This window comes from Artemia franciscana, chromosome 6 (assembly GCF_032884065.1).
Source record: "Artemia franciscana chromosome 6, ASM3288406v1, whole genome shotgun sequence".
Taxonomy (NCBI): Eukaryota; Metazoa; Arthropoda; class Branchiopoda; order Anostraca; family Artemiidae; genus Artemia; species Artemia franciscana.
Window position 1 is genome coordinate 30,416,148 of NC_088868.1, and position 27,151 is coordinate 30,443,298.

General features: G+C 33.5%; 1 protein-coding gene across 4 annotated transcripts in view; it reads right to left on the bottom strand.

Moving 5' to 3' along the window:
- The window catches only part of LOC136028300 (ATP-binding cassette sub-family C member Sur-like), a 234,735-nt gene that overhangs the window by 88,792 nt on the left and 118,792 nt on the right, over window positions 1–27,151 (bottom strand). For all 4 annotated transcript variants that reach the window (XM_065706058.1, XM_065706059.1, XM_065706061.1 and 1 more), the window contains 5 exons: window positions 19,911–20,119; window positions 17,711–17,866; window positions 11,778–11,915; window positions 3,677–3,850; window positions 1,999–2,150 (listed from right to left, as the gene is read on the bottom strand). In XM_065706058.1, coding sequence (XP_065562130.1) covers window positions 1,999–2,150; window positions 3,677–3,850; window positions 11,778–11,915; window positions 17,711–17,866; window positions 19,911–20,119 — 829 coding nt within the window. The remainder of the gene's footprint in view (window positions 1–1,998; window positions 2,151–3,676; window positions 3,851–11,777; window positions 11,916–17,710; window positions 17,867–19,910; window positions 20,120–27,151) is intronic.

Consider the following 27,151-nt stretch of genomic DNA (forward strand, 5'->3'; position numbering starts at 1 on the left):
AAATACTTTAGCGTAAAGAGCGAGGTATTACGAGGAGGTAAACCCCTCATATGTGTAATAATTTCTGTTCGTTTTAAGTTTTAATGCTGCTTCTCACTTTCAGTAGAAAAAACTTTTCATATTTCTTTTTTCATTGTTTTTTTAAATAATGCTAGAAAATCCTGCAACCCCTCCATTGAAAGTCTCTTCCCCCATGAGATGTTCCTCCATGAAAAGATCCTCCCCGGTAACCTTCACCCCTCAAAAATCCCCCCCCCCTCCAAACCAAAAAATCCTGGTCAAAAGAGCCTGGTCGCTCCTTATCAAACAGTTCGTGGTAACGAACTGTAGTAAGGAGAAGTTCCTCATGGAAAGATCCTCCCACGTAACCCCTCACCTCAGCTCCCCACCCCAACCCTATTGTACAATAGGGTTCTCTGATACGCTGAATCTGATGGTGTGATTATCGTTAAGATTGTATGACTTCTAGGGGGTGTTTCTCCCAATATTCTAAAATGAGGCAAATTATCTCAGGTTCGTTACTTTTCATGGGTAAGACTAATCTCGAGGAAACTTATATATTTAAAATCAGCATTAAAATGCCATTCTTTTGATGTAACTATTGGTATCAAAATTCCATTTTTTAGAGGTATTAAGGAGAAGTTCCTCCATAGAAAGATCCTCCCACGTAACCCCTCACCTCAACTCTCCCCCCCCCCAACCAAAAAATCCCCCTAAAAACGTCTGTACACTTCCCAGTAACCATTACTATATATAAACACAGGTCAAAGTTTGTAACTTGCAGCCCCTCCCACGGGGACTGCGGGGGAGTAAGTCATCCCCAAAGACATAGTTAGTAGGTTTTTCGACTATAATGAAGAAAATGGCTATCTCAGAATTTTGATCCGGTGACTTTAGGGAAAAATGAGCATGGGAGGGGGCCTAGGTGCCCTACAATTTTTTCGGTCACTTAAAAAGGGCACAGAACTTTTAATTTCCGTTAGAATGAGCTCTTTTGCGACATTCTAGGACCAGTGAGTCGATACGATCAACCCTGGAAAAAAAAACAAAAAAAAAAAAAAATAAAATAAACACGCATTCGTGATTTGTCTTCTGGTAAAAAATGCGAAATTCCACATTTTTGTAGATAGGGGCTTGAAACTTCTACGATAGGATTCTCTAATACGCTGAATCTGACGTTGTGATTTTCATTAAGATCGTATGACTTTTAGGGTGTGTTTTTCCTATTTTCTAAAATGAGGCAAATTTAGTATCAATGGTATCAAAATTCAATTTTTTAGAGTTTCGGTTACTATTGAGCCGGGTTGCTCCTTATTACAGTCCGTTACCACAAACTGTTTGAACAGATTGTCACTCAACTGGTTGTGAGATTGTGGCCCTAGGGGAGGCCGAAGAACATGCTTCCTGGAGCATTCACACAAGTAAAAGTCCTCCATATTCTTTTGCGTAAGAATGTTAAGTCACGAATTTAACGCGTTACTAATACTACTAATGAATTCAACACAGCTACGCACGCTCCCCATCCATCTCATTCTTTTAATATGTTACAGGAGACTAAAAATTAAATTTTCAACATCTTCTAGAGACAATTTTCTTTTAATTATTTAAATATGAAAACGATGCACCATATATTTGAACAATTTAAAACCTTAATACACCCTTAAAAATGAACGTGAGTTCAATTAGCTCCATCAGCTTTTCTGTACCTCGTCTGATAATTAAAACACTTCAGGATGTAAGGTTGTTTCGAAATATATTTCCTGTCATTTTTTTTCCTATGGTTTTCTCCCTGAAAAGATATAATTGAAAATTATGAATTAAAATTTATAAAAAGAAGAAAAACTGGCTCTTTTTACTTACCCTTCTATTTCATAAATAACCACATCTTTTTGGAAAATACATTTAATTTCTTCCCGTTTCCAAAAAAATCTTACTTTTCTTTTTATCGTCATTCAAATAAACTGACTACAATAAAGGTCTATTAAAAATTGTACTTACGTGGGAACAGCCCCGGCTGAATAGGTTCGAAAGGCTTTCCTTTTTTCGGTTTGCAAGAAAACAGCACGGTCTTCTTCTTCTTCTGTTTTAAGAACGTGGTATTCGTCAAAAATATAGCTTTCGTGTAATGCAAAGTGCATTGACGTTGCCATCTGTAACAAATAAATATACTGAAAGAACATCCTCTAGGAGGTAAGATAAGCTATTGGAAGCAAAACATATAGGAGGTACATTTATGTATATACTTGTTTCCTATCGTAAAGCAAAAATACAATACTGAGCGAGAAAAGATGAGAAGAAAGAGAGAATCAACTCTGATACTAGGGTAATGGGTTTAAATAGACAACAAACAAGAAAGAGAACTAAACAGATATTAGTAAAAGTGCTAACTGCGTACAGCCACTTTAAGTGGTACTCATTTACTTTCTGAAAAGAAGCCATTGGGCAAGCTGTTCAGTGTAACCAAAGTTATATTAAAAGTCAAAGTGGCAGAGGAAAAAAAAAACCTTTGGATAGACATTTCTAAATTTCAGAAAAATTTCCTTGGATAGAAATTTCTGTAAACAATTCTAATTACGACACGTAATTCACAGTTAAAAAGTTAAAAAAAAAGTAAATTTGTTAGATCGAAACCAAGAAAAATCTATGTTAAAAAAAAGCTAATAAAATGTTAAACAGACTCTTAGGTCTTATTACTTACAGAGAATTTCTGCATCCAATCTTGTTGCATTCTAGATTTATCATATAAAACGTTATTTTTTTATTTTTCAAATTAAATTTTAAATACAGTTTTACTAATTAATATTCAATTTATAAATAAATAATATGATTAATTAACTAATTATTATTAATTATTTATTAAAAATGTAAAATATTTAATTCAATATTCAATTTCCACTAATTAAAGTCGCCAGATGCTATATTTCAAATGGCCTTAGCAGTTTTTAATCCGAAATTTCCCCATTAATATCCCTAATCATCCACTCAGTAGACATAGTTACTAATTTTGAACATACTGTTTGCCACAAAAATGTTTTTGCATCGTTTTTTTTAGCTTATAATGACTTTGTAGTCATTGCCAAAACTGTCATTAAACATTTTTCCCAGCCACTAAATAAATTGCCACTTTTTTTCTATTTGCAAATATTGCCATACTTTTTTGTGTCTGGGGTCAAATTGTGATTAATTTTTATTTAATTTTTAAAGCCTTTTTTTCTGTAATTGTTCACATGGATATGTCTTTTACACGGTATTGCAAGGAGTGGTGTAGTTATTTTGTTATTAGACAAATTTTTATTGATCTAAAGTCAAATTCTTTTAACCAGCTCCTTTGATGATGAACGTAGTGAACACTTAAAAAGTGGATAAAAATGAAACTCTGATCAAGTAGAAAAGGCTCTGGAATAGTTTATTTTCTAAATCTATGAATTGCTCTTTGTTGCTACCATGCTGACATTTCCAAAATTTAACATTAACTTAAGCAGCGTAAAACTGTATGTAGAGTTCGAGTCCACTTGGCACTACCTATGTTAAGCATAAGGGTCACTCCGTAGGACTACATAACAGAACGTATTTTCGTAATCTGTTAAAGTTTCTAAGGCTTAGCTTAAATGAACCACAAGGGTTACTTTAGCCCTGAACACTCTTAATACTAGAATTCAACAATTAAAAACCATACTTTAATGGACCTCCTTCTTTTAAGGTGAGAGTGTAGATTATTTAATGTTGCCGGCTCGATACTAGGATACTTTGCTTCTGCGATTGACTCCTTTTTCGATGGCGCTGACTGCCATTCATTTAGGGAGGAAACGTTCGAGGCTGTGGTAACCTTTCCTTCTTTGAGTAAGATTACCTATAAAAAATTGAAGTAATTAAACTAGAAGATTAATTACTATTTAATCGTTAAACTGAAATTAATAAACTGAGTAATTAGTAGTTGATTAACGATTATATAATTATCTAAAATGATTAAAGTAACAAATTACTAAACACCATCAGGCGTCATTTCGCTATTTTCAGAGTAATTAAGGAGAATCTTTAGATTTTTTAAGCCAAATTTGAAAGAGAATAGACAAATTCTGATAAGAAGAATAACAGCATGTTAATAGAAAAAATGTTAATAGAAAATAGGAAAAATGATGCACTAGGAGGAAAAATGTAGTAGGAACAACTAGTATTAATATGAAAAATGTTAATAGAAAAATGTTAATAGAAAATAGGAAAAATGATGCACTAGGAGGAAAAATGTAGTAGGAACAACTAGTATTAATATGAAAAATGTTAATAGAAAAATGTTAATAGAAAATAGGAAAAATGATGCACTAGGAGGAAAAATGTAGTAGGAACAACTAGTATTAATATGAAAAATGTTAATAGAAAAACGTTAATAGAAAATAGGAAAAATGATGCACTAGGAGGAAAAATGTAGTAGGAACAACTAGTATTAATATGAAAAATGTTAATAGAAAAATGTTAATAGAAAATAGGAAAAATGATGCACTAGGAGGAAAAATGTAATAGGGACAACTAGTATTAATATGAAAAATGTTAATAGAAAATAGGAAAAATGATGCACTAGGAGGAAAAATGTAGTAGGAACAACTAGTACTAACAGAGAGTTAAAAGAAACAATTCTTCGAAATTAAGAAATTTTTAATGTTATTATGAATGAATAATTTGCCATTGAACTCTATTACAAATTAGCTTTTTGTTGGCAGCTTCGGAGGGAAATAAAGATGTTGTTTCAGCAACATTATTAAACAAACAAAATAGGTTTTTCAGCTGAAAGTAAGGACGAACATTAAAACTTGAAACGAGCAGAAATTATTACGTGTATGGGAGGGGATTGTCCCTACCTGAATATCTCGCCCTGTACGCTAAAGTTTGACTTGTTGTTCCAATTATTTAAGAATGACTCCTAACACAAGGGCCGTTTAATTAGAATAACAAGCTTTTGTCTCCATTATCAGTCCATCTCTTATACATAACAGTTTTTGTTCGTTTCAAGTTTTAGTGTTCCTCCTTGCTTTCAGTTGAAAACACTGGTTTTTGATATTTAATTTCTGATCGTTTTTTAAATAATGCCGCGAGATCCAGCTCACACTTCATGGAGAATTTCCTTCCCCCAAGAAAAATTTCTCCATGCAAATTTACTGTCACGTAAATCCCCACACTGTTATAAAAACCCCCTTAAAAATATCTGTAGGGTTCCCAAAAGCCAATACTATATGTAAATAATTGACAAAGTTCATAGCTTACAGCCCCTCTTCTGGTGGATGTGGGGAGTTATTTATACTCAAAGACATAGTTACTAGATCTTTTGACTATGCTGAACAAAATTGCAATCTCAAAATATTGATCAGACGGTTTGGGGAAAAAATCGGCATGGGATCCGATTTTTCGGCTAGCTATCCTTCAATATTTTTGTTCATTTAAAAAGGTCAATATAACTTTTGATATTCGATCAAGTGAGTCCTTTCCAGATCTTCCAGAATTGGTTGTCCAATATGATCGTCCCTTGGAAAAAAATAAAATAAAACGCATCCGTGATTTTGCTTTTGGCATAAAATTCAGAATTTAACATTTTTGTATGCAGGAACATGAAACCTCTACAGTAAGGTCCTCTGATATGCTAATCTGACGGTGTGATTTTCATCAAGATTACTCGATATTTTAGGGACGATAAAGTTCGTTTCCCTTCTTTTTCAAAAATTGGCAAATTTTCTCAGGCTCGCTACTTTTGACTGGTAATATAAAACTTAATGAATCTTATATATTGTGGACACGCATTAAAATTCAATTCTTTTGATGTATCCCTTACTATCAAAATTCTGTCTCTTTGAGTTTCGGTTACTATTGAACCGCATTGCTCCTTACTTACAGTTCGTTACCACGAACTAATTGAAATCTGATTTTGCAAATATCAAATTAGACAGTTATTTAAAAACTGCATAGAGTCTCTAGTATTTTTCAAAATGAAAAAAAGAGATTTAGTAACTAACTTTTAGTACCAGTTCTAATTTTTAGTACTAACTTTTAAGCTTTTTAGAAATATTTACTGAAATACATAAAATAAGATAAATTTACTCTGGTGCTACAAGTGCACTGATCACGGCCAAAAGAAACCTGCTCCGGGGTTAGATTTCAGCTACCGCAGCGCAGAGAAAGGGATATTTAATGCTTAGAAGTTTCGTTAATCAATAGATGAGATAAAAATAGACTATTTAAAGTTACATAGCGCGATAGTACGGCCTAGGTAAAGAGTGACGTTGGCGCACTGTATTATTGTTTGTTTGTTTTTTTACCAAGGCACTTTGTATAGAAGGAGTTCATTCGACTGGAAATAAAAAGCTACGATACCCTTTTTAAGGTTCAAAAGTAATTAGAGGGAAACCTACCCCTCCCCACCCACAACCATCCTTTCTCCTAACACATTGCATTACATCTTTTAAATAAAGATTTCCTTCACCATAGTTGAAAGGCCCTTGATTACGTCTTTGTGGGTGTCACTCCCCCACACACAGCCCCAAGGACAAGGGCTGTAGGTTATACTAGTTACTCGTTGTTAACATATAATGTTTTATGGAAGGGGTGGTCATATAAAGGGGTGGCAATTTGAGATAGCCATTCTGAGCAAAACAGTCCAAAAATGATCTAACATCCCTCCAGGGTTAAAAACCCGCCCCCCACCCCCGAGCCCATGACCTTGGGTTGAAGAATATACCCTAGGGACATATAATGTCTTTATTGAAATTGAATTTTCTAGTAACTTTTTTAAGCGTCAAAAGCTACTGAAGGGCAACCAGACCCCCCCCCCACTCCCACAAAAAATATCATTTCCCAAAACCTATCCCATCAAAATTTTGGGGTAGCTATTTCGTTCACCATAAAGGCCAAGTAATTATGCCTTTGGGGATGCCCATCCCTCGAAGCCATCAGGGCAAGGACAGTAAGTTAGGCAATTTGTTCATACTTAATACATTCTATTGAGGAAGCTATGCATGTTTGACCTTTAGTTTCTATAAAGACGAAGGATATGATCAATATTTGAATGCTACTTCTCATGCTACTACTGTAACTAAAACTACTACTACTACTGCTACTATTACTACCACTACTACTATTACTGCTAACACCGCTACCACTACAACTGCTTCTTCTACAGCAAGTACAAACAACACTGAAGATATTGAGATGAATATCTAAGAAAGTGTTGAGGGGAAAATTGAAATGAATCCAAACACATTACGTGCATGCATATAGTCAAAAGGGTGTATCAATAATATGTCTGAAACGGCTTATCTTATCAAGATGAGACTTCCGTAGCATCATGCGGGGGGGGGGGGGTGTAAATGCTAATACTACTTTTAATATTACTGCTACTACTGCTACTACTAATGCAGCTCTATTACTTCTACTACTTCTCCTACTACTACCACTACTAATATGGAAACAGTACTATTAAGACTAAGGGTATGAAGGGGAAAATTCGACAGAATATTGACGGGAAATTTGAACTACGTCAAAACACACTATGTGAATGCAGATTTTCGAAAGGGTGGTCCTCAAGAATAGTATTAGGGTATTAATTCGGAACTTTCAAAGAATGCTTAAAGGGAAAGATCAACTGACCAAAAACTAATATGTACATACAGCTACTGATACTTCTCCCACTACTGTAAGATTGATAAGATATATTTACTGTTATGAGTATTAAGTACTGAGAAGTAAGAGCATTAAGAAATATTAAGTAGTACGCATTAAGAGATATTGAGAGTAATAAGAAAAAAGGGCGTTCAAAGGACTAATCAGCAGTAATTTGAAACGGCTTACCGAATGAAGATGAAACTTCTGGGGTATTATCAGGGGAAAGTTCAACTGACCAAAAGAAAATTTTACATGCTATTACTGCTATTAATATTGCTAAAACTGCGTTTACCACTACTGCTAAAACGCTTACTGCTTCTATTGCATAAGGCTAAGAGCACAAAAATGAAAAATTTCAGGAAGTATATGAATATACAGGTTATAAAAAGGGCATATTGGTAGTTTCAAAACAACGGCTAATTGTATTAAGCTAAAACTTCAGTAACTTGTTAGGGAGGGGGGATTTTGTTCAACTGACCAAAAGGTAATATGTTAATAGTACTATTGCTACTAGTACTAGTGCTATTACTGTCAAAACTGCTACTAGTAATACTAGTGCTAATACTTTTACTGTGACTGCTGTTGCAACTATTCCTATGGGTATGAAGGTGAAATCTTCAGAGAATATTGAGAAAGAGAGGTGAACTGAATCACAACACGCTGTCTGTATGCAAGTTGTCAAAAATGTGTATCAGTGATGTCTTAGGACCGGTTTGATGAGTGAAGTTAAGACTTACAGGACTTTTTTCTGTGGAATGTTGAACTAAATAAAGAAAATATTTTCTGCAAACTAATAACGTTTCTGCAGCCACTAATACTACCACAACTACTACTACTATTACTGCTACCAAAGCTAAGGCTACCGTTATTAATTCTACTGCTACTACTACTACTATTACTCTGGTACTACTACTGCTGCTACTAAAGCTAAAGGTATTAAAGTAAAATATTTGAGAATTGTTGAGAAAGTAATGAACTAAAGCGAAACACAGTATGACTATAAAGGTTGTCAAGAGGACGCATCAGCAATGCTTCAATGATGGCTTATAATCAAGCAAAACAACGCCTCAATCGTAATAATAAGTGATTGTTGGGACATTACATCTGAGTCAGCGCAAATTAAAGGTTATACTGGCTACTTTGATGCTCATCGCGACCGTGGCCTGAATCGTCATGGAGGCGGTGTAGAACTTTACTTTCCGAAAGATCAACAAAACAGTTAGGCAATCCAATTGATTCCAGCCATGAGATAGCGGAGACGGAATATAAGCCAACACATTTATGAAGAAGATTCTCGTGTTTGATAGTCTTGGTCTATTACCCTGAGAGTGCCAGAAACAAGAAAAAACTCATTGAGCATATACAGTTTTCGTAGACAAAATGTGCCAAAAGTATCCTCTCCTACCTTTGTTATTGCTGGTGACCTTAACCAAACAAAGAAACAGTGGTTTTCCAGTGTCTTGGATTTGCGGCAAGTTGTTACAATTCCGACACATCAGAGTAGCAGCATACTTGACTTCATCTTAACAGACCTTAAGACTTCTATGATGCACCGCGGTCCCTAGAACTTCTCCAGAATTCCAATCATTTAATTGTTTTTCGGGAATAAATTCAGCAATCTCTAAAACCAAACTAGAGCACTAACAAGAGATTTGATTTCTAAGTTCAGTCGCAGGATCGGCAACTGCGAATTTGATGACATTTACTCCGAATCGGACAACAACGTCAAAGTCAGTAAGCTACATAGCCTACTTCAGGAGAAGTTCCAAGCTTATTTCCCGACTAAAATCATTACCGTTATAAATACTGATAAACCACGGATAACAAGCGACCTCAAGGACCAATTAAGACTCGCTGCCACCTTCACAGCAATGGCGATTCAGTTATTTCAGCAAAGCTATGAAACCATATTGCCATACTGAACAGGCGAGCGAAGGGGCAATGTGTGAAGGACAAAATTACGCCCTTACTTACGACAGACTCGCACAAATTTCATTTGTCAGTAAAAAGAATTACCGGTTAAGTGACACCCAGTGACTTAAGGGTTTTAAAAGAGGATGGTACCTTGTTATTGGCTACGGAAGTGAACTCCTTTTTTTTAGCATCTGTACCTCCTTTCTGCCAGTCACCAGTTTAGAAATCGAGTCTCACATAAATGAAGCAGAGATTGATGATATAGATGGAATTTTAGAGTTTGCCGTTTACAAGGAATTTCAAAAGCTGAATAGGTACTGTGCGTACTACTCTGGCAAGCTTCCTTTAAAGTCGTTACGCGAGTTTACTAATTTCCTTATCAAGTTACACTCCTCCATTGTTAACCGTTGTTTCCAAGAGCAAGTGTTCCCTATTGCTTGGACGAAAGCGTACGTTCAAGTCACAGCCAAAGTGAAGGGTCTCAAATCTTGCGACCAACTCTGACCTGTCTTAATAGCCCCAAACCAGTCTAAGGTGACAGAAACTTTTATATACCCTGATATGATGTCCCAGGTTTCTCTTTCTTTTGACCCATATCAGTAAAGATTCTTGAAAGGAATCAGCACAGCTGTTCATTTAGTGAGAATGTATCACCTTGTCGATACAATGTCGATACAATTTCGATGCACTTTGTCGATACAATGTCGATACAATTTCCTCGGCTTGACCGAGGAAATTGTCAATCTTCTCCTAGTTGATAACCAAAAAGAATTTGACCTAATTTGTCATTTCGTAAATAAAAATTTACGTGCAATGGGTGCACACAAGCATATTCTCTTTTCACTGAAAATTTCAACACCAGCGTACCAACCACTCAGCCAGGACGGCCTGTCAGTGCCGTCCTGGCACTGTAATTTTAATAAGTTATAGTCTCTCTTGTTTTCGTTGTAAGTAGCCTGCTAACGCCATTTAGTTGAAATTTTTATTCTAAACTATGAATGCTCGTATAGATATCTCTATTTTTTATTAAGTTGAAACTTTCACCATGTGTTGACGGGGACATTGAAGAAAACTAGATGTACTATGTTCATGCTGCTACCATTGCTACTATGAATACTACATCTATTACTGCTACGCAAGCTAAGTGTATTAAGGTGAATCTTTCAAGGGATATTTAGGTTGATGTTGAAATAAATCAATACAAACTATGAACAAGTAGATTGTAAATAGGGTGGTGCAGCAAGAACGGCTTACTTTATTAAGTTGAACATTTCAGGGTATGTTGTAGTGGATTTTGAACTAGCCAGAAGTTGCTATGTGTATACTCTTTATACTACTACTACGATTGCTGTAACTAATGACGCTAATGGTATTAAGGTGAAACTTTTATGGAATGTTAAGCGGAAGTTTCGATTAAACGAAAAAACTCTATGCATGTTTGTTTACAAAACAACATATAAACAATAGAAAAATAGTTTATAGAAAAAAACAAAAGATTTAAAATACTATTTAACATATTTCAAAGGAAAATCTAAAAAAATCAAATTCTTTATAATAATGAATGGTAAGCAAATAGCAATCCTTATCTATAACAAAAGAATAAAAACTTCAAGTTTGATAACATTAAATAAACAAAATCAGCTTTTTATGGTGATTAATTTAAAAAACTTTCTCCACAAAGCAAGTTTTTCAAAGGAACGTAAAGAGTGCCATTAAACCAAAATTGAGCAGAAATTAAGTCAAATAATCTTCCATGCGTAAAAGTACCACAAATCACCATCAATAAATTAATGAAACTTAAAACAAACAGAAATTACAATAAATAACTGAGTCACACTGAAGACGAGTAGAAATTCACCATCAGTACTGACACCCCCATGCCATCTGAAGACTAGAACATAATATATACTCTGCTGAAATAAAAGAAAAATGAATGTGGATTGACAGTTTAACTTACTAGTACTGATACCTATTACTTGAAGCATTAATAATTTCTGATTTATTAAAGTTAGAAAAGCGAAAACATTTAATATCTATTTTAATTTCAGTACTTATTCTATGGTTATTCTATGCTGTAGACCATAACAGACTAATTTCTTCGTTATACATTTTACAATATTATCATATCTTTGCAAGCTTAATATAATCTGACAAATTATGCTTGATTTTTTTCCCTATTTTCATCATTAATCGATGCAAACGAAGACGAGACTATTAACCTGATGAGCATGCTGCGCAAGTGCTGTGTTGCTCGTTGCCAGAATCACAGTTTTTCCTCGTCTAATTAAAAGGTTTATCAGTCCTTCATTTAAGATCTTCTGTGCAACCTGAGGATCCAGGGCAGAAAACGGGTCGTCCTACAAATACCAAAAAATTAATTTATATTGATAATTTTTTTCCAACCAGTATAACACACGAACCACTAAGGCTGCTACTAAAAACTCAATAAAAAGATTAACCTTTCTGGCGGAAAATCTTCTGGGAATCAATTTTCTGGGAATCAAATTCAGCAATCTCTAAAACCAAACTAGAACACTAACAAGAGATTTGATTTTTAAGTTGAGTCGCAGGATCGGCAACCGCGGATTTGATGACATTTACTCCGAGCCGGACATCAAGGTCAAAATCAGTAAGCTAATTAGCCTACTTCAGGAAAAGTTCCAAGCTTATTTCCCGACTAAAATCATTACTGTTATAGATACTGATAAACTACGGATAACAAGCGATCTCAAGGACCTAATTAAGACTCGCTGCCACCTTCACAGCAATGGCGATTCAGTTATTTCAGCAAAGCTATGAAACCATATTGTCAAACTGAACAGGTGAGCGAAGCGGCAATATGTAAAGGACAAAATTATGCCCTTACTTACGACAGACCCACACAAACGTCATTCGTCAGTAGAAAGAATTACCGGTAAAGTGTAACCCAGTGACTTAAGGGTTTTAAAAGAGGATGGTACTTAAAAGAGGATGGAAAATCTCCGACAAAAAAAAAAAACGTGTTCATCCCACCCTCCATATTTTCGTTAACAGTTTCCCAGCAAATCCTCAAAGACTTTGCATCTGACCACACTTTTAATAAAAATTAGGTCAGTAGACAAGTTAAGTCAATCTCTAAGCAGAGAATTCTTGCCCAATATAATTGGTAAATAGTATTTTATTTATTATGGTTAGGTTCGTTTGATTCGGTCTTTCTTCTGCTCTGTTAACAGTTACTTTCAAAGGTAAGTTTTCCTCCTTTTTTTTAGCACTGAAGAAACCTAGGTGGAAGTCCCTCGCGAAATATCTGCTTCTGTCATTTTCACTTCTTTTCGGTCCACTGGTTGACATTACCCACGTATTTCTCGGCTATTTAATTTTTTTTTTCTTGTTTGTCGTATGTCAATCCTAGTTGTAGACCTTTCTGTCTTTAACAGCTCACAGAACTAATATATTATTAGTTCATCTACTATTTCACCAAAATTATATCTACCTTTACCATAATATACTCTATCGTGCTGATACAGAGAGACTGAAGTCAGACAGAGGGTTCTTTAAAGTGAACAACACAGCTGTACAAAAAATAAAATCCTATCTAAGTCTGTTGCTGCCAGCTCTTCGAGGTTTTGTGCTGTGAAAAGTGCCAGCCTTCGTAAAATATGTCAGGAAAACATTTATTATACCAGTAAAATACATAAAATACCGAAAAATACAGGTAAAATAGGCGAATTACGTAAAATAGGTAAATTACGTAAAATAGGTGAAATACCAGTTTTACGAGGGTCCTTAAAATAACGGTAAATTACGCAAAATACTTAATTTTATCGTCACCAATTTCATTAGTTACAACACTAAGTCCACCAAATTATTTGACCACAATAGTGAACAGAATATAATTATGCCAAGCATTGCTCCTATTAGTTACCTTCACTGGTTGTGTTGTTAGTCAAGGAAAATGTCAATTTTTTTATGATTTGGGAGAAAAAATTGAAGCGTTCAGAGCATTGAAGCGTTCAATTTCTATTTGCAAAATTATCAATTTTTCATTTTGCAACAACTGAAAATCCAGTTTGAAGAAAAAATCCAAAAGGTAATTCAAAGAATTTGCACTTAATTAACTATTAAAAAAATAGTGACCAATAGTGAGCATTTTTAACGAGCAATAGTTATGTTTTGAACAAGATATTTATTCTTTGTGAATATCCGGAAAATAAACTAACAGTAAAACAAGGAAATCTTTCATTAGCACCATGTCTGTACAGTTTTTCACAAGAGTATTTTTGTTATATTATTTTTTTATATTATTAGTATTTTTTTTTATTTATTATTTTTTTATATTATTATATTATTATTTTCTTATATATTATTGTATTTTTTATAATTATTTCAACAAGAATCTAAGAATATTTTTCGTTAGAAGAGTTACTAGACAAACACAAAGATCACTTCATTTCATACAATTTCATATAGTTCAAACGTTCTCCTATTTTCTATTTACAACTGCTGGCTTTTAACAAAAAATCTGGAAGGCGACTCACAATTTTTCTGTGAATTTACTGTTTGGAAAACATTTTGAAATTTTTCTTTCGACAAACTAATCTTGGACAGCAATTAACTTTTGAAACATAGCCAACTCTTCAAAATAAACTAACTTATCGAGAACAAATGATAAAGACATCACATTGAAGGAAGATAAATTTATAGAAGATTATTTACATGCACTAGAAAAATGAGAGCCTAAAATACGTTGTTTTGGTGCACCGATTCTAACGGGTGAGGCTTGAGATGCCTAACCGGATATTTTTATTCTTTGTGAACGGTCAGAAAGGAAACTACTAGAAAGAAATCGAGTTAGGGAATATTCCATAACGCCATTTCTTCGGATTGTTTCAACCAGTAAGGAAATATCTTTCTTTTGAAAGATGTGGAAGAATAATTTGACAAATTTGTAGCACATACAATTCGTAACTCCTAACGAGTAATTCCATTCTTTTATTTCCAACTACTCACTACCTGGTTTTGGGCAAACCCTGAACGGTGATTCGAAACTTTAATGAGACTTTGCTACTGAATTTTTTTTTGTATATTTCGATTTGAACACGCTAGATCTTGGAACATGATTAACCTCACGAATAAAACTAAGTCCCGGAACAGTGAAAATTCTACAATAAAAAAGAAATTTCAGTTGTAAAAAGAACTCCTTGTTTGTCACCTACTTGAAGGATAAGAGCAAATATATAAGAATAGACGATTAACAGATATTGATAACTTCGTAGACCACACTACCTTTCCATGACGAAAGTGAAACCGTTCAAAATAGGGATGAAACCCTTTAATTGACAGTGAGCAGACATGAAATTTTTTTAAATGGATATTTCGATGAACACTGTATATATTCGATGAACACTGTATATGTGTTCGAATTATCCAGTTAAAAATTTTTATATCCGTTCACTGTCAATTAAAAGGTTTCATCCCTATTTTGAACTGTGGGGAAGAAAAGGGCTATTCGACTAAGCTGTAGGTAACCTGTGGTAAAAACTGACACTTTGAACACAACGTAAAGTATTACTGCTTAATGTTTAAGTATTACTGTTGTTATATACATTTAACTTAAAAGAGCGTTTAACTTTTAAGTAAATAATAACCTTATTCGCTTTTTGAGGATTCATGGGCTATTCGGATACACCCTTGGAAAATACTAACTCTTGTAACAAAATTAACTCTCTGAACATTAAAAGCTCAAAAAGAAAAGGTTAATCTCCTTTACAAAAAATAAAATACAACTCCTCTCTGTCACAAACCTGAAAGATAACAAATAATTTATAAGTTGCAGGTTTTGCTATTTACAAGAGTGTTTAACTTTTATTATAAATTTCTAAGGGAGCTAAGATTTTTTTTAAATATAGGCCTTGGCTCAGAATTAACTCTTGAAGCCAGCTAACTCTTGGATTAAAATTTACTCTTGGAATGCTTATAACTCAAAGATATAAGAAAGTTCCTTTTATAAAAAAAGGAATAGTTTATATCATTAACCATCAGTTTAATGGGCAATATATAAGCGCTACTACTGCTACCACTGCTACTAACAATTAATTGCAACACCAAGTCGTCTTAGGCAAATACAGCTGCGCATGCTCAGCTTCAATCCCAATCTATTTAAAGTCTCCCCCTTTACACCCTCCCAAAAATTTTTGATTTTCAATAAATCTTTCCTTATGGCATCTTCCTAGCCCATGTGAGGAACAGCCGCTTTTCGCTTGGCCAAAGACTGTTGGCTGAAAGGGAGAATCTTTGGTAATCTGTCATCTTTCATTTGCAGAGTATGTTTTTGCCATCTTATCCTTTCTCGTATAAGCACTATAAACACGCTGATCCCATTATAGAAGTTAGGTATAGAGTCTGAGAAATTATTTTAGTCTTCTTTAAGAACCTTAAGTTACTCAATTGATCTGGGTAGCACAATCAAATGTAGTCAATATTTTCCTAAATATTGACCATTATTTATGGTCATAATTGATCATAATTGATTGGATAATAATAATTGGTTGGATAATTGACCAGCGTGTTTTCGTTAATGTAGAAATTATTAATATTAAATCAAATTTGGTGACAGTTTTGCAAATAATTGTGCAAATTAACTAAGATGAAGAAAGTAAAACCTATTTTTTTTTTAGATTACCGTCTCGTCATTTTTGGAAGGTATTGTTGTATTATTTTAGAAAAATTATATAGTATCTTTATCTAGGAATGAACACAATAATACTGTTTTAGGAGGGAGAGTAAAAAACCAGTTTGTTTATAAGTTTGAATGACAAGTTCCGAGAAATATCGGAAAATGTAGGATTTTGACAAGACTGGCTCCTTTCTCCCCTCGATATGATCTTGTTTCTATCCCCTATAATCCAGACAGTCAATAGAATTATGGGCTTTCAAATTTTAATAACGTAAATACTTCAGTACAATTTTATTTACGTATTGTCAAAGGATTTTGAGACTGAATTTGGGTGAAGTTAGTGAAAATCTATTCCTATTTAGGCATTCCTTGAAAGTATTATTGTCTTATTTGATCTTCTTATGGGGCATTTCAAGTAACCTGATAGGCTATTAGCCTGACTATTAGCAAGACTAGACTATTAATTAGTTTTTGTTAATTCTAGAAATTAAATTAGCCTTTTACATGTTTTTGTGAAAAATTAGACGAGTCATTTTGTTTTAAGAGAATACAAGCCTATACATTCTGAATTTTCCTATTTAGGTATTTTTGGAAGATACTAGAACATTATTTTGATTCTATCATACATCATCCCAATCCCTCATAATCTTGAAAGAGTGTGACACCCAAGAGATTGCTATGGTCATGATAGGCAGGTACCTCATTAGTTGATTTGGCGTTGCATCAGAAGTTAGGCAGATTTGTGTCCTATTGTTATTTATGTGGGTTGAAATTTGGATGGAGTTTGTTCTCGTGAATACAATAGCCTAGATTTGGATTATGCAGATGAATTGAATGTCCTAGATAGAATGTTGACATAAGGAATGTATTCTTGGAGGTTTTAAGAGTTCCCGGTGCAAGAATAGATTTGGAAGTTTATTTGAAAAGTTTATTGGAATTCAAGTTCGAAAAAGAGACTAAGTCACTTAGACTACGAATCTAATTACACCGATAGAAAGATAGATAGATGTATTCAACAGTAGCGACAATAAAGCGACAGTAGCGACAAAAAGCATGTCTAACATCGTACACCCTTTGCAAGGTTCTATGGCCACGAATGCAGGGAGAAAGCAAAAATGAATTGTTTCGTCAGGGAGAAGAATCAGATAAGGATGAAAAGGTGATCTAGGCTTATAATTTTATTTATGTGTTTTCTATTTATTTATTTGACATGCACTAGTCCAATGGAACATATTAGTTGCAAGTTTTCCTGATGCCGTCATTATTTTTCCTTTTTCTTGTTTTAGACCCTTATATTTGTGATCCTTATCACAAAATAAGTATATTAAATAAATTTGTTTGAAAATATTTAAATTCTTAATATTTTAAATTCTTATTGAAAATCAAGAAGCCAGTCAAGCAGAGTGAATATGTGCATGTTGTACAGACTGGAGCAGTCCAAGCCGGCAATTGCAGCTCGGATTGAAAACAAAAGTTGAAGAAAATAAGAATGCTTACTAATATCACAACATCTGCATTTGAATAGATGGCTCTGGCAATAGAAATTCTCTGTCTTTGACCACCTGATAGGTTTTCTCCGTTACTGGTAACCCAAGTCTCGTCCTCTTCAGACATTGACGATATATCTTCTTCTAGGCAGCAAGCGTTCAGAACCTAAAAAATACGAAGATATTTAATTTTCAAAATGTGAATGAAAAAACTTGAGAATTTAAGAAATTCTTAGATAAAGGTTTATCACATTTACTGTAATCTGAAAAAAATAATAATGAATCAACAGAAAACATTACTACATACATAATTCCAAAATTACAAAATCTAATCCAGAATAAAAATTTATCAGCTGAATCCTCCAACACTGAATCTTCTGAACAGCTGAATCTTGAAATGGGCACGGACCTAAAAAAACAACACTAAAAAAAGTATTATTATTTCCCCAAAATTGCAGTTGACATCTAATGTAGTATAAGTAACTGTAGTAGATGTCCTGATAACAAGAATTTAGAGTATCCTTCTCTTTTCCTTCCCCACAACGGTAAGGTCAGATTGGGACACCCACCCTACCCACACAAAAACACACCGAGACACACATACTGACTAAACTTTTGGCCCAGATGAAGGACCAGAAATCCTAAATTCCAAGTAACTTCTAAGTTACTACATTCAAAAGTACTTACGCCAAAAAATTCACAAACATTCAAAAGGGTACATGCAAGCGTCCAGAAAACTTGAACGTCAACAAAAACGTTAAGTAGCCTTACTCTAACCGAGTGTTCAAATTCCATAGCAGTTGATGGCCTTCTTATCCTCTTTGACTCAAAATCGGAAATCTGCCATTTTGTCTCATTCTGTCACTTATCTTTTTCTTTCAATTCTCATTGATAAGTGAACATATAAAGTAGATTAAATATAAAACGGAAATTGTGGATTAAAGTTGGACTGAATTGATATGGATTGAAAGATAAAAGAATATTGGCCTTTCTATGGCTCTTAATTTAAGGACTTGACCAATTTAATTAAATTGGTTCATAAGTTAATTGTCCGATTATGATTAATTGACTATACGACTCCAAGTGAAATCCCTCACTTCCCCTCACAGCTGACGTCCCTGCTGCACAGAAGCAGAATTAAAATAATTGTGCTGTTTCTTACACCCTTTATTAGCCCTCAATATGTTTTAAGGTTGTAAAATTCTAATTGAAAGTGATTACACACATTTATAAATAATAATACAAAATGTTGGCTGGGAAAAAACTGAGATAAAAACTTCAGAGACTTTTCAAGATTCATTTCAAAGAGTATAAAAAGTTAATAAAAAGACATCCCAAGTTCAACTCCACGGAACAAAACAACTAGTCTCTTTTAGTGCTATATAACAAAATAATACAGCTCATCGCGTAAATCTAAGGAATAGTAAATATTATATTCTTAACCAACCAGGATAGAATTCAGAAAACGTTAAGAAGAAACTAAAAAAAAAAAATAATAACTGACATTATCGTCAGGCACCAAAGAACAATCTATTTTTTTAGAAAATATTTTTTTTTTGAATTATTTACCATTCCTCTTACATCAGGACCTAATTAATCATTTGGTTGACCGGTTGTATATATTCACAAAAATAAATGATGCTCCATAATATGAAGCCGCGAGTATTTTCGTTGCTTGTTTTTATACAGTTTACTACTCTACACGAATATTTACTAATTGTATTATTTATATTTAAGCATCTGTGAACATGTTTCAACCAGTAATATTAAAAGTATGCAATAGAATCAGCTTTTATATATTTCTACAGTTCACCGCTCCATACCACTAATTTCACCTAATTTTAAGAACGTCTGCAGAATTGACATTGCGCATGCACAAGATTTCATAAATAAATTTTCTTTGCGTTTGAGCAATGTATTCCTCTTTACATTCACTTTGCAAATTTATTCTTACTTTTAAAAAATCGAAAAACATTTTAAAGACAATTAAAAAACAATTTAAAATCAATTAAAAATAGGATTGTTAACTGCTAAACAAGAAATCGCCTCATGTAAATTTGTAACTACTCTACATGAAAAAAAATACGCAACACTAAAATTATTGTGCATAAAGGACACGAAATCTCAAAAAGTGGGGCGTAGTAAAAGGGTTAAGAACTTAATCTACACTTAACTAAGATTAAAGAATATTTGTCAACGACTTGGCATACCTTTTCATAACGTTTTTGTCTATAAGAGTGGCCAAATAGAATGTTGTCCCTTATTGAACCTGTCATTGTCCAAGGCTTCTGGGCCACTAGTGCTAGGGTTTTCTCTTCAAAATAGATTTTGCCACCGGATGGCTGGATATCACCAAGAAGAGCAGCCAATAAAGTAGATTTTCCAGATGATACGGATCCAAGGACTAATGTCAGTTTCCCTGTAAGATTTACATTTTTTTTTTTTTATGTAGATACTTCTGAAATAAAAACAAGTAAAATAAATCTTAACGACGGGGTACCCTTCTATTGTCTATATCTTGTCGTTTTTTCCCCTTATCAGTTATCAACGAATCATAGTTATTGGCTATTTTTTCGGGTTTTTGTGTTGCCAATTGGCTGTCCACTTACGGTATTTAATTCGGTAACAAAATTCTATACAAATTGACATTTTTTTAAATTTTCAGTGCGGGCATTTATATTAGTGCATAATTGTTGAATGTTAGCAGAATGCAAGTCAAACTATCTTCATTTAAATTCAAAATCCCGTTTTAGCTAAAATAATTTTTCTTGTAATTTCAGTGTGTTCAATTTTCATAATTTTAATGTGTTTTTAGGTTATGGAGGGCAATGAAAGAAAAATATGACCTTAATTATTTTTAACATAAAATAAAGCCTAACTTAGAAGCGATAAAAAAATAATATATAAAATAGAATTAATCTTAAGAGGCCAAAAAAGGCAGATTTACTGTAACTGTTTCGATAGTGATTTAGCTCACAAATAGTCAGTTCACCAATCTGTTTTGATTCAGTTTACCAAGACTACTGCTGACAGCTCAAAGTTAAAGTAAAGATACTCATGCTTCTTTTTTATCCCACCCTACTCATAACTTCATTCTTCGTTCTTTTCAACAAAGTCTCTTCTTCCTGTTTTGTTGTGTGACCTCCCAGCCCAGAAAGCCCAGAAAGTGGGAACGAGCCTCCTTTTTTATGGAAATTGTTACTTGATATATGGTTACACGATGAGTACCTGAGAGTATCCCCATCCGATTTTCCGCAACCAGATATATCTTCTTAAACCTTCGAAAATGCGCGCGGTTTACAGTCAATGATGTGTTCCGGGTTCAAATGTTGGCCAAAATTCGTATATCAAGCATATTACACAAACACTTTGACAATAGAAATTGAAACCACAATAGTAAATGGACAAGAGCGTAAAAAAAAATTCAAAATAGAGATTTTGAGTTGTTGTTTAGTTCAAGAAAAAATTATTCGTAAATAAAGAAACTGGATACTTCATAAGAATTACTACAGATATTCTCAAATAGAGAAAGTAATTTGACTCAGAAAGAGAACACAATTTATCCAATAAAAATAAAGGACGAAAAAATGATAAAAAACATTTAATATTTTGCCATAATTACACGTTAGTAGTATTGCCACATGAACCGTCTATGGTGGCCTAAATCCCGGGCCAAGAGTTTTGTCAGACAAAACAGACTGCCATATGTATCTAAATTTCTCCTCCCACTGAGTTTTCTCATAAGTAAAATTCAGTAAAATCTGGCTCTTTGTATGTAAAGACAAAAAACAACAAATTTTTCAATTGACAGTAGAGAGCAACGTTAAAAATTAGAATTGAGAGAAATTGTAATGTTTATGAGGAGGGCTGCCACTTCTCGATCCTCCATTCTTTGCGGTATATTTTGAAACATTTCATCAGTGTTTCAAGAACAAACGTTCTACTAGAAGAGCAATGTAGAAAGAATATATTCTTTTAAACAAAACTTAGAAATTTAAAGGGCCTATTTTTCTATTTACTTTAAACGATAAAAATTATAACTTAAGTTATTTTGAAAGAAAATCGGTGAAAGAAAGAACTATAAATATCACATGGCTACATTACTTGCACTAAGATACTTTCAGTTAAGCACTATACTATGCCGTAAAGAGTGGGTGTTATCTGGGAGGCAACCATACTCACAAGTTCTAATGCTGCTTTTTAGTTTCATTAAATGAAAAAAAGCAAGTTTCTTAACTTCAAGTAAGGAACGACATTAAAACTTAAAATTAAAAGAAATTATTCCGTTTTTGAAAGGGATTGTCCCCTCTTCAACGCCTCACTCTTTACGCTAAAGTTTGACTCTTTCTCACAACTCTACTTTAAAAAAATAAAAAAAAACTTTAGAGTAAGAGCGAGGCGTTGAGGAGGGGAAAACCCCTTTCATAAACGGAATAGTTTCATTATAAGTTTTAATGTCGCTCCTTACTGGAAGTTAAAAAAATTGTTTTTTTTATTTAATTTCTGAAAATTTTTGAATTAATGCATGTTTTGATTTTGCCTCATCGTACATGAATAAATAAAACGAAATTTGCATAATAATTTTTTTTCGGCTAAATGGTTTTCTCGTAGTTTTGACTGGACGATTTTGATAAAAAAAAAAAAAGGTAGTAGAGGAGGCCTAGTTGCACTCCAATTTTCGGCTACTTAAAGAGGCAACTAGAACTTTTTATTTTTTACGAAGGTTTTTATTAGTAATAAATATACTTAACTTACGAATTAACTTACGTGACGAAATTCTATGTTTTTATATTTTTATTACGTATATGAGGGGGCTCTCCCCTTCTTCAATACCTTGCTCTTTACACTAAAACTTCAATTTGGTCCCAATTCTTTAAGAATAACCCCTGAATCAAAAACGCCGTAGAATAAATAGTTGAAATTACTAAAAATACTTTAGCGTAAAGAGTGAGGTATTGTGGAGGAGATGAACTCCCTTACATATGTAATAATTTCTGTTCGTTTTAGGTTCTAATGCTGCTCCTTACTTCCACTAGAAAAAACTTTTTTTTATTTATTTTCTCATTGTTCTTTTAAATAATGCTAGAAAATCCTACTGCCCCTTCATGGAAATTTTCCTCCCTCATGATAAATTCCTCCATTGAACAATCCTCCCACGTAACCCCCTACCCCGACCCCCCCATTATCGTGAAAAAGTCCTCCTTAATCGTCTATACACGTCTCAATAACCATTACTTTATTAGGCAATGGTCAAAGTTTGTAACTTGCAGCCCCTCCCCCCGGGTACTCTGGGGGAGCCAGTCGTCCCAAAAGACATAATTACTGGGTTTTTCGACCATTTTGAACAAAATGGCTATATAAAATTATGATCCAGTAGCTTTGGGAAAAATGAGTGTGGGAGGGGGCCTAGGTACCCTCCAATTTTTTGGCCACTTAAAAAGGGCACTATAATTTTTAGTTTTCGTTATAATGAGCCCCATCGTGACATTCTAGGACCGCTGGATTGATACGATCACCCCTGGAGAAAAGAAAAAAAAAAAAAAACAAAAACAAATAAAAACGCATCCGTGATCTGTCTTCTGGCAAAAAAATACAAAATTGAAACTTATACAGTAGGGTTCTCTAATACGCTAAATCTCATGGTGTGATTTTTTAAAGTTCTTCGACTTTTAGGGGGTATTTCCCTCTATTTTCTAAAATAAGGCACATTTTATCAGGCTCGTAACTTTTGATGGGTAAAAATAACCTTGATGAAACTTATATATTTAGAATCAGCGTAAAAATGCAATCCTTTGGATGTAACTATTGGTATCAAAATTACATTTTTTAAAGTTTCGATTACTATTGAGCCGGGTCGCTCTTTACTACAGTTCGTTACCACGAGCTGTTTGATTTGAAAAAAAGACTTTTAGTTTTTGCTTTTACCCCCATAGATACATATTTTGTTGAATTTAAATTATGCAGAGATTAAAGAGGAAAACTGTGAAAGGCTACCTATGCCAGCTTTTTTTTTCAACAAAATTTTGGCTTGATAAATACACCCCTGTAGGTGGGCCCTAAAGTCCCATTTCTCATGAATAGTCCTTGTAAAATTACTCAATTTTCCTTATTAGGTTTTTGATTATTTCTTTCGTCTGGTTTTTATTTGATGGATTGGGTTCTTTTTTGAGTCAAAATACATTGTCTACTTTGAAATATATGCCCAAGCTCTTATGCTGTTGTTGGTTTTCGTTTCTGTGAAAAAAAATTTTTTTTACCTTTGACCGTACATGGTTTCATTTTCCGATGTAAGTTTTTTTGTTTTTTTTTTAATCATGTCTGAGGTACAAATTTTGGTAAACATTCTTTGCCATAAAAAGAAAATATACTTAAAAGCTATTAAATATCAGTACAGAAAGAAAAAACAAAATTGGGTATCATTCCAATCTTAGATCTATCTTTTTAAAATTTTAAACGAGTATAGTGGCGCAAAGTGCCATCTTTTGCGAAGTGCCATCTTATGTCTCAAGGCAGAAATATTTGAGGGAGATAAAATACTTGAATACAATTTTATCCGCAAGATACGATTCAATTTTTATTATTTAATTGAATAATTGAATAATTTTTATTCAAATTTTAGTATATTGAATACGATTCAATAACATATTAAATTATAGAAGTAGCTCCTAGCCCATTTGTCTAAATGTATATAAAAGATACCTTGATAATTCATTCAGAAACAACTTATTATAAATAAGAACAGCTCTTTTTCTCCAGCCAGTTTTTTTCTACAGCTCCAAAGAACTTACTATTTTAATGTTTACTGCTGAAACACTTGTGCTAAGCTTAACAAAGACACATTTTTTTTCTTTTTTTAGCTGAAAATTTATCTTGGAACTAAGATTAGAATGTAGCAAGCCATATTAATGACAGCGGTTAAATATGGCTGTGAAACGTGGGTAATTCCAAAGGATGAGAAAGATATGCTGTGCAATGGTACTTGTCGTGTGACTCGTAGCATGAAAAGGGGGGTTTGATACCATTTTCCATAGTTATGTTAAAATAAAGGGAAAAATGGTTAGGTTACTTTAAATGGATGAATTCAGGTAGGCTGCTCAAAACTATGGTTTTTGGCAATCTAGGTGGGGCCAAAAGAAAAACAGGACGAGTCACTCTCTATGCACTAGTTAAACTAATGCTCAACTGAAGCTATTATAGAGTGCAACAATCTAGCCAGCTGGTAACCATTTGCCTTTCAACTCACTTAAACAAAAAGTTTTAATTTTAATGGAAATACAAATAAATAGACCCTTGCTTCTTGAGGTAGGTAGGTAGGTAGGTAGGTAATTTTATTCAAAAAACAATACAATAAAATTTCATTCATCAGCTAAAAAAAATAGGCCGCAATGGCCTGTAAGCATAGCTGACATCAAATACGATCCATTTCTTTAACATATTTCACTTACATCAAAAAGAAAAATAAATAAGATAAACAAACTACAAAAAAAGAAAAAAAAACACAAAAAAAAAAAAAACACAAAAAAAGAAAACAAAACAAAAACTAATGGTCAATTTAACAAAATGGGGGGAGATACCCCTCTCTCAATCTAAAATACTCAATATTACTAATTGTTCAGAAGATGGGCCTTGAGGCGTCGTTTCAGCTGAGGCAGACTTTCTGATTCCTTAACTTGCTGTGGGAATGGGTTCCAGACGGACGGTCCCATGTATCTGATGACATGAGCCGACCGGGAAGTATTCCGAAACTCATGAACAAGATTATTTGAATTTCGCGTGTCATAATCATGATAGGAAGAACCCAAGCTAAAAAAATCATTAAAAATATCAGGCCCTAAATGAAGGTATCCGAGTTATTGCGGAATTTAATTAAAAAAATAATTAAGTTTTTATTCAAAAAAAAAAAAAACAACAACAAAAAACTCCTATATTAGAGCATTCATTCTTAGAGTAATTTTTAAATTATTGAAACTTTAGTGTAAAGAGCGACTCTTGTGCTGGACAATTTAGGATCTTTTTTGTTTTATTGTCGATCTTTAATTTCATTTTAATAGATTATTTTCATTATTTAATTTCTCTCTGTTTTTAATTTATTATTCGGCATGATTTAAATATTAGGGGAGCTATCACTCCAACTGCCTCTGGTATCTATACAAAAGGTTAACTTTTGCATAATAATGCTTCAAAAACTAAAATCGTGTCTAAAAAACGTTCTCTAGACATTTTTTCTTCAAAAAATAGGGCTCTAAAATGCAAAAATGATTATGAGGAAGTAGTTCTAATAAAACAAGTCAGGATTAGTTATAAAAACATTTTTCCTGGAAAATAACACCCCCTCCCATCCCTCTCTATTTTTTCTTTGTACAGGTAAGCATATGCTTACTGCACAAAACAGCCATAATAGCTCTTATTAATGTAAACAAATCATGATAAAACTAACCGACAGCACCCTTCGATTTTCAGCCGTGCTTCGCACTTATCTTGAGGAATGTCCCCAGTCACATAAACACAAGTGTAATTGTTACTTCACATCAACAATATTTTAGCAATAATAGGGGAGCGATTTTCCCTTAGCAAGCGATTCTCAAAGCTTAATCAAAATATAGTATCTCAAAAGAGAGGATGCTAGAGGTTAAATATTCTCTCCACATTGATTGGAAGGCCCTCTCAGAAATTTGGAACATTAGGTTTTACATATTTCCTTTTAAGGGTTCAGGTGACCCTATACTACTCCAATAAATAATGTTCAGTAATATGATACTGTATATACATTAATAAGATTGTAAATTAGTTCTCTGCAATAGATCTCACTTTTGTAAAATACGTGATTATTGCCTCTGAAAATGGTTAAATATTTATTTAGCTATTTAAAAGCTTTAAGCCGATGGACTGTCTCAGAATTTTTTCTTGATTTTATTTTGACCCCTGATCACGCCAGAATTTCTGTTCAAACAGTTCGTGGTAACGAACTGTAGTAAGGAGCGATCCGGCTCAATAGTAAATGAAACTTAAAAAAAGGGATTTTGATACTAATAGATACATCAAAAGAATTGGATTTCTATGCTGATTTTAAATATATAAGTTTCATCAAATTTAGTCTTACATATGAAAAGTTACGAGCCTGAGAAAATTGGCCTTATTTTGGAAAATAAGGGAAAACACCCCATCACACCAAAATCACACCATTGCATTCAGCGTATTAGAGAACCCTACTGCAGAATTTTCAAGCTCCTATCTACAAAAATGTGGAATTTCGTAATTTTGCTAGAAGACCGATCACGGGTGCGTGTTTATTTGTTTGTTTGTTTTTTCTTTTCCCCAGGGGTGATCGCGTCGACCCAGTGGTCCTAATATCTTGTGAGAGGGCTCATTCTAACATAAATTAAAAGTTCTAGTGCTCTTTAAAAGTGATCGAAAAAATTGAAGGGCACCTAGAGCCCCTCCCACGCTCATT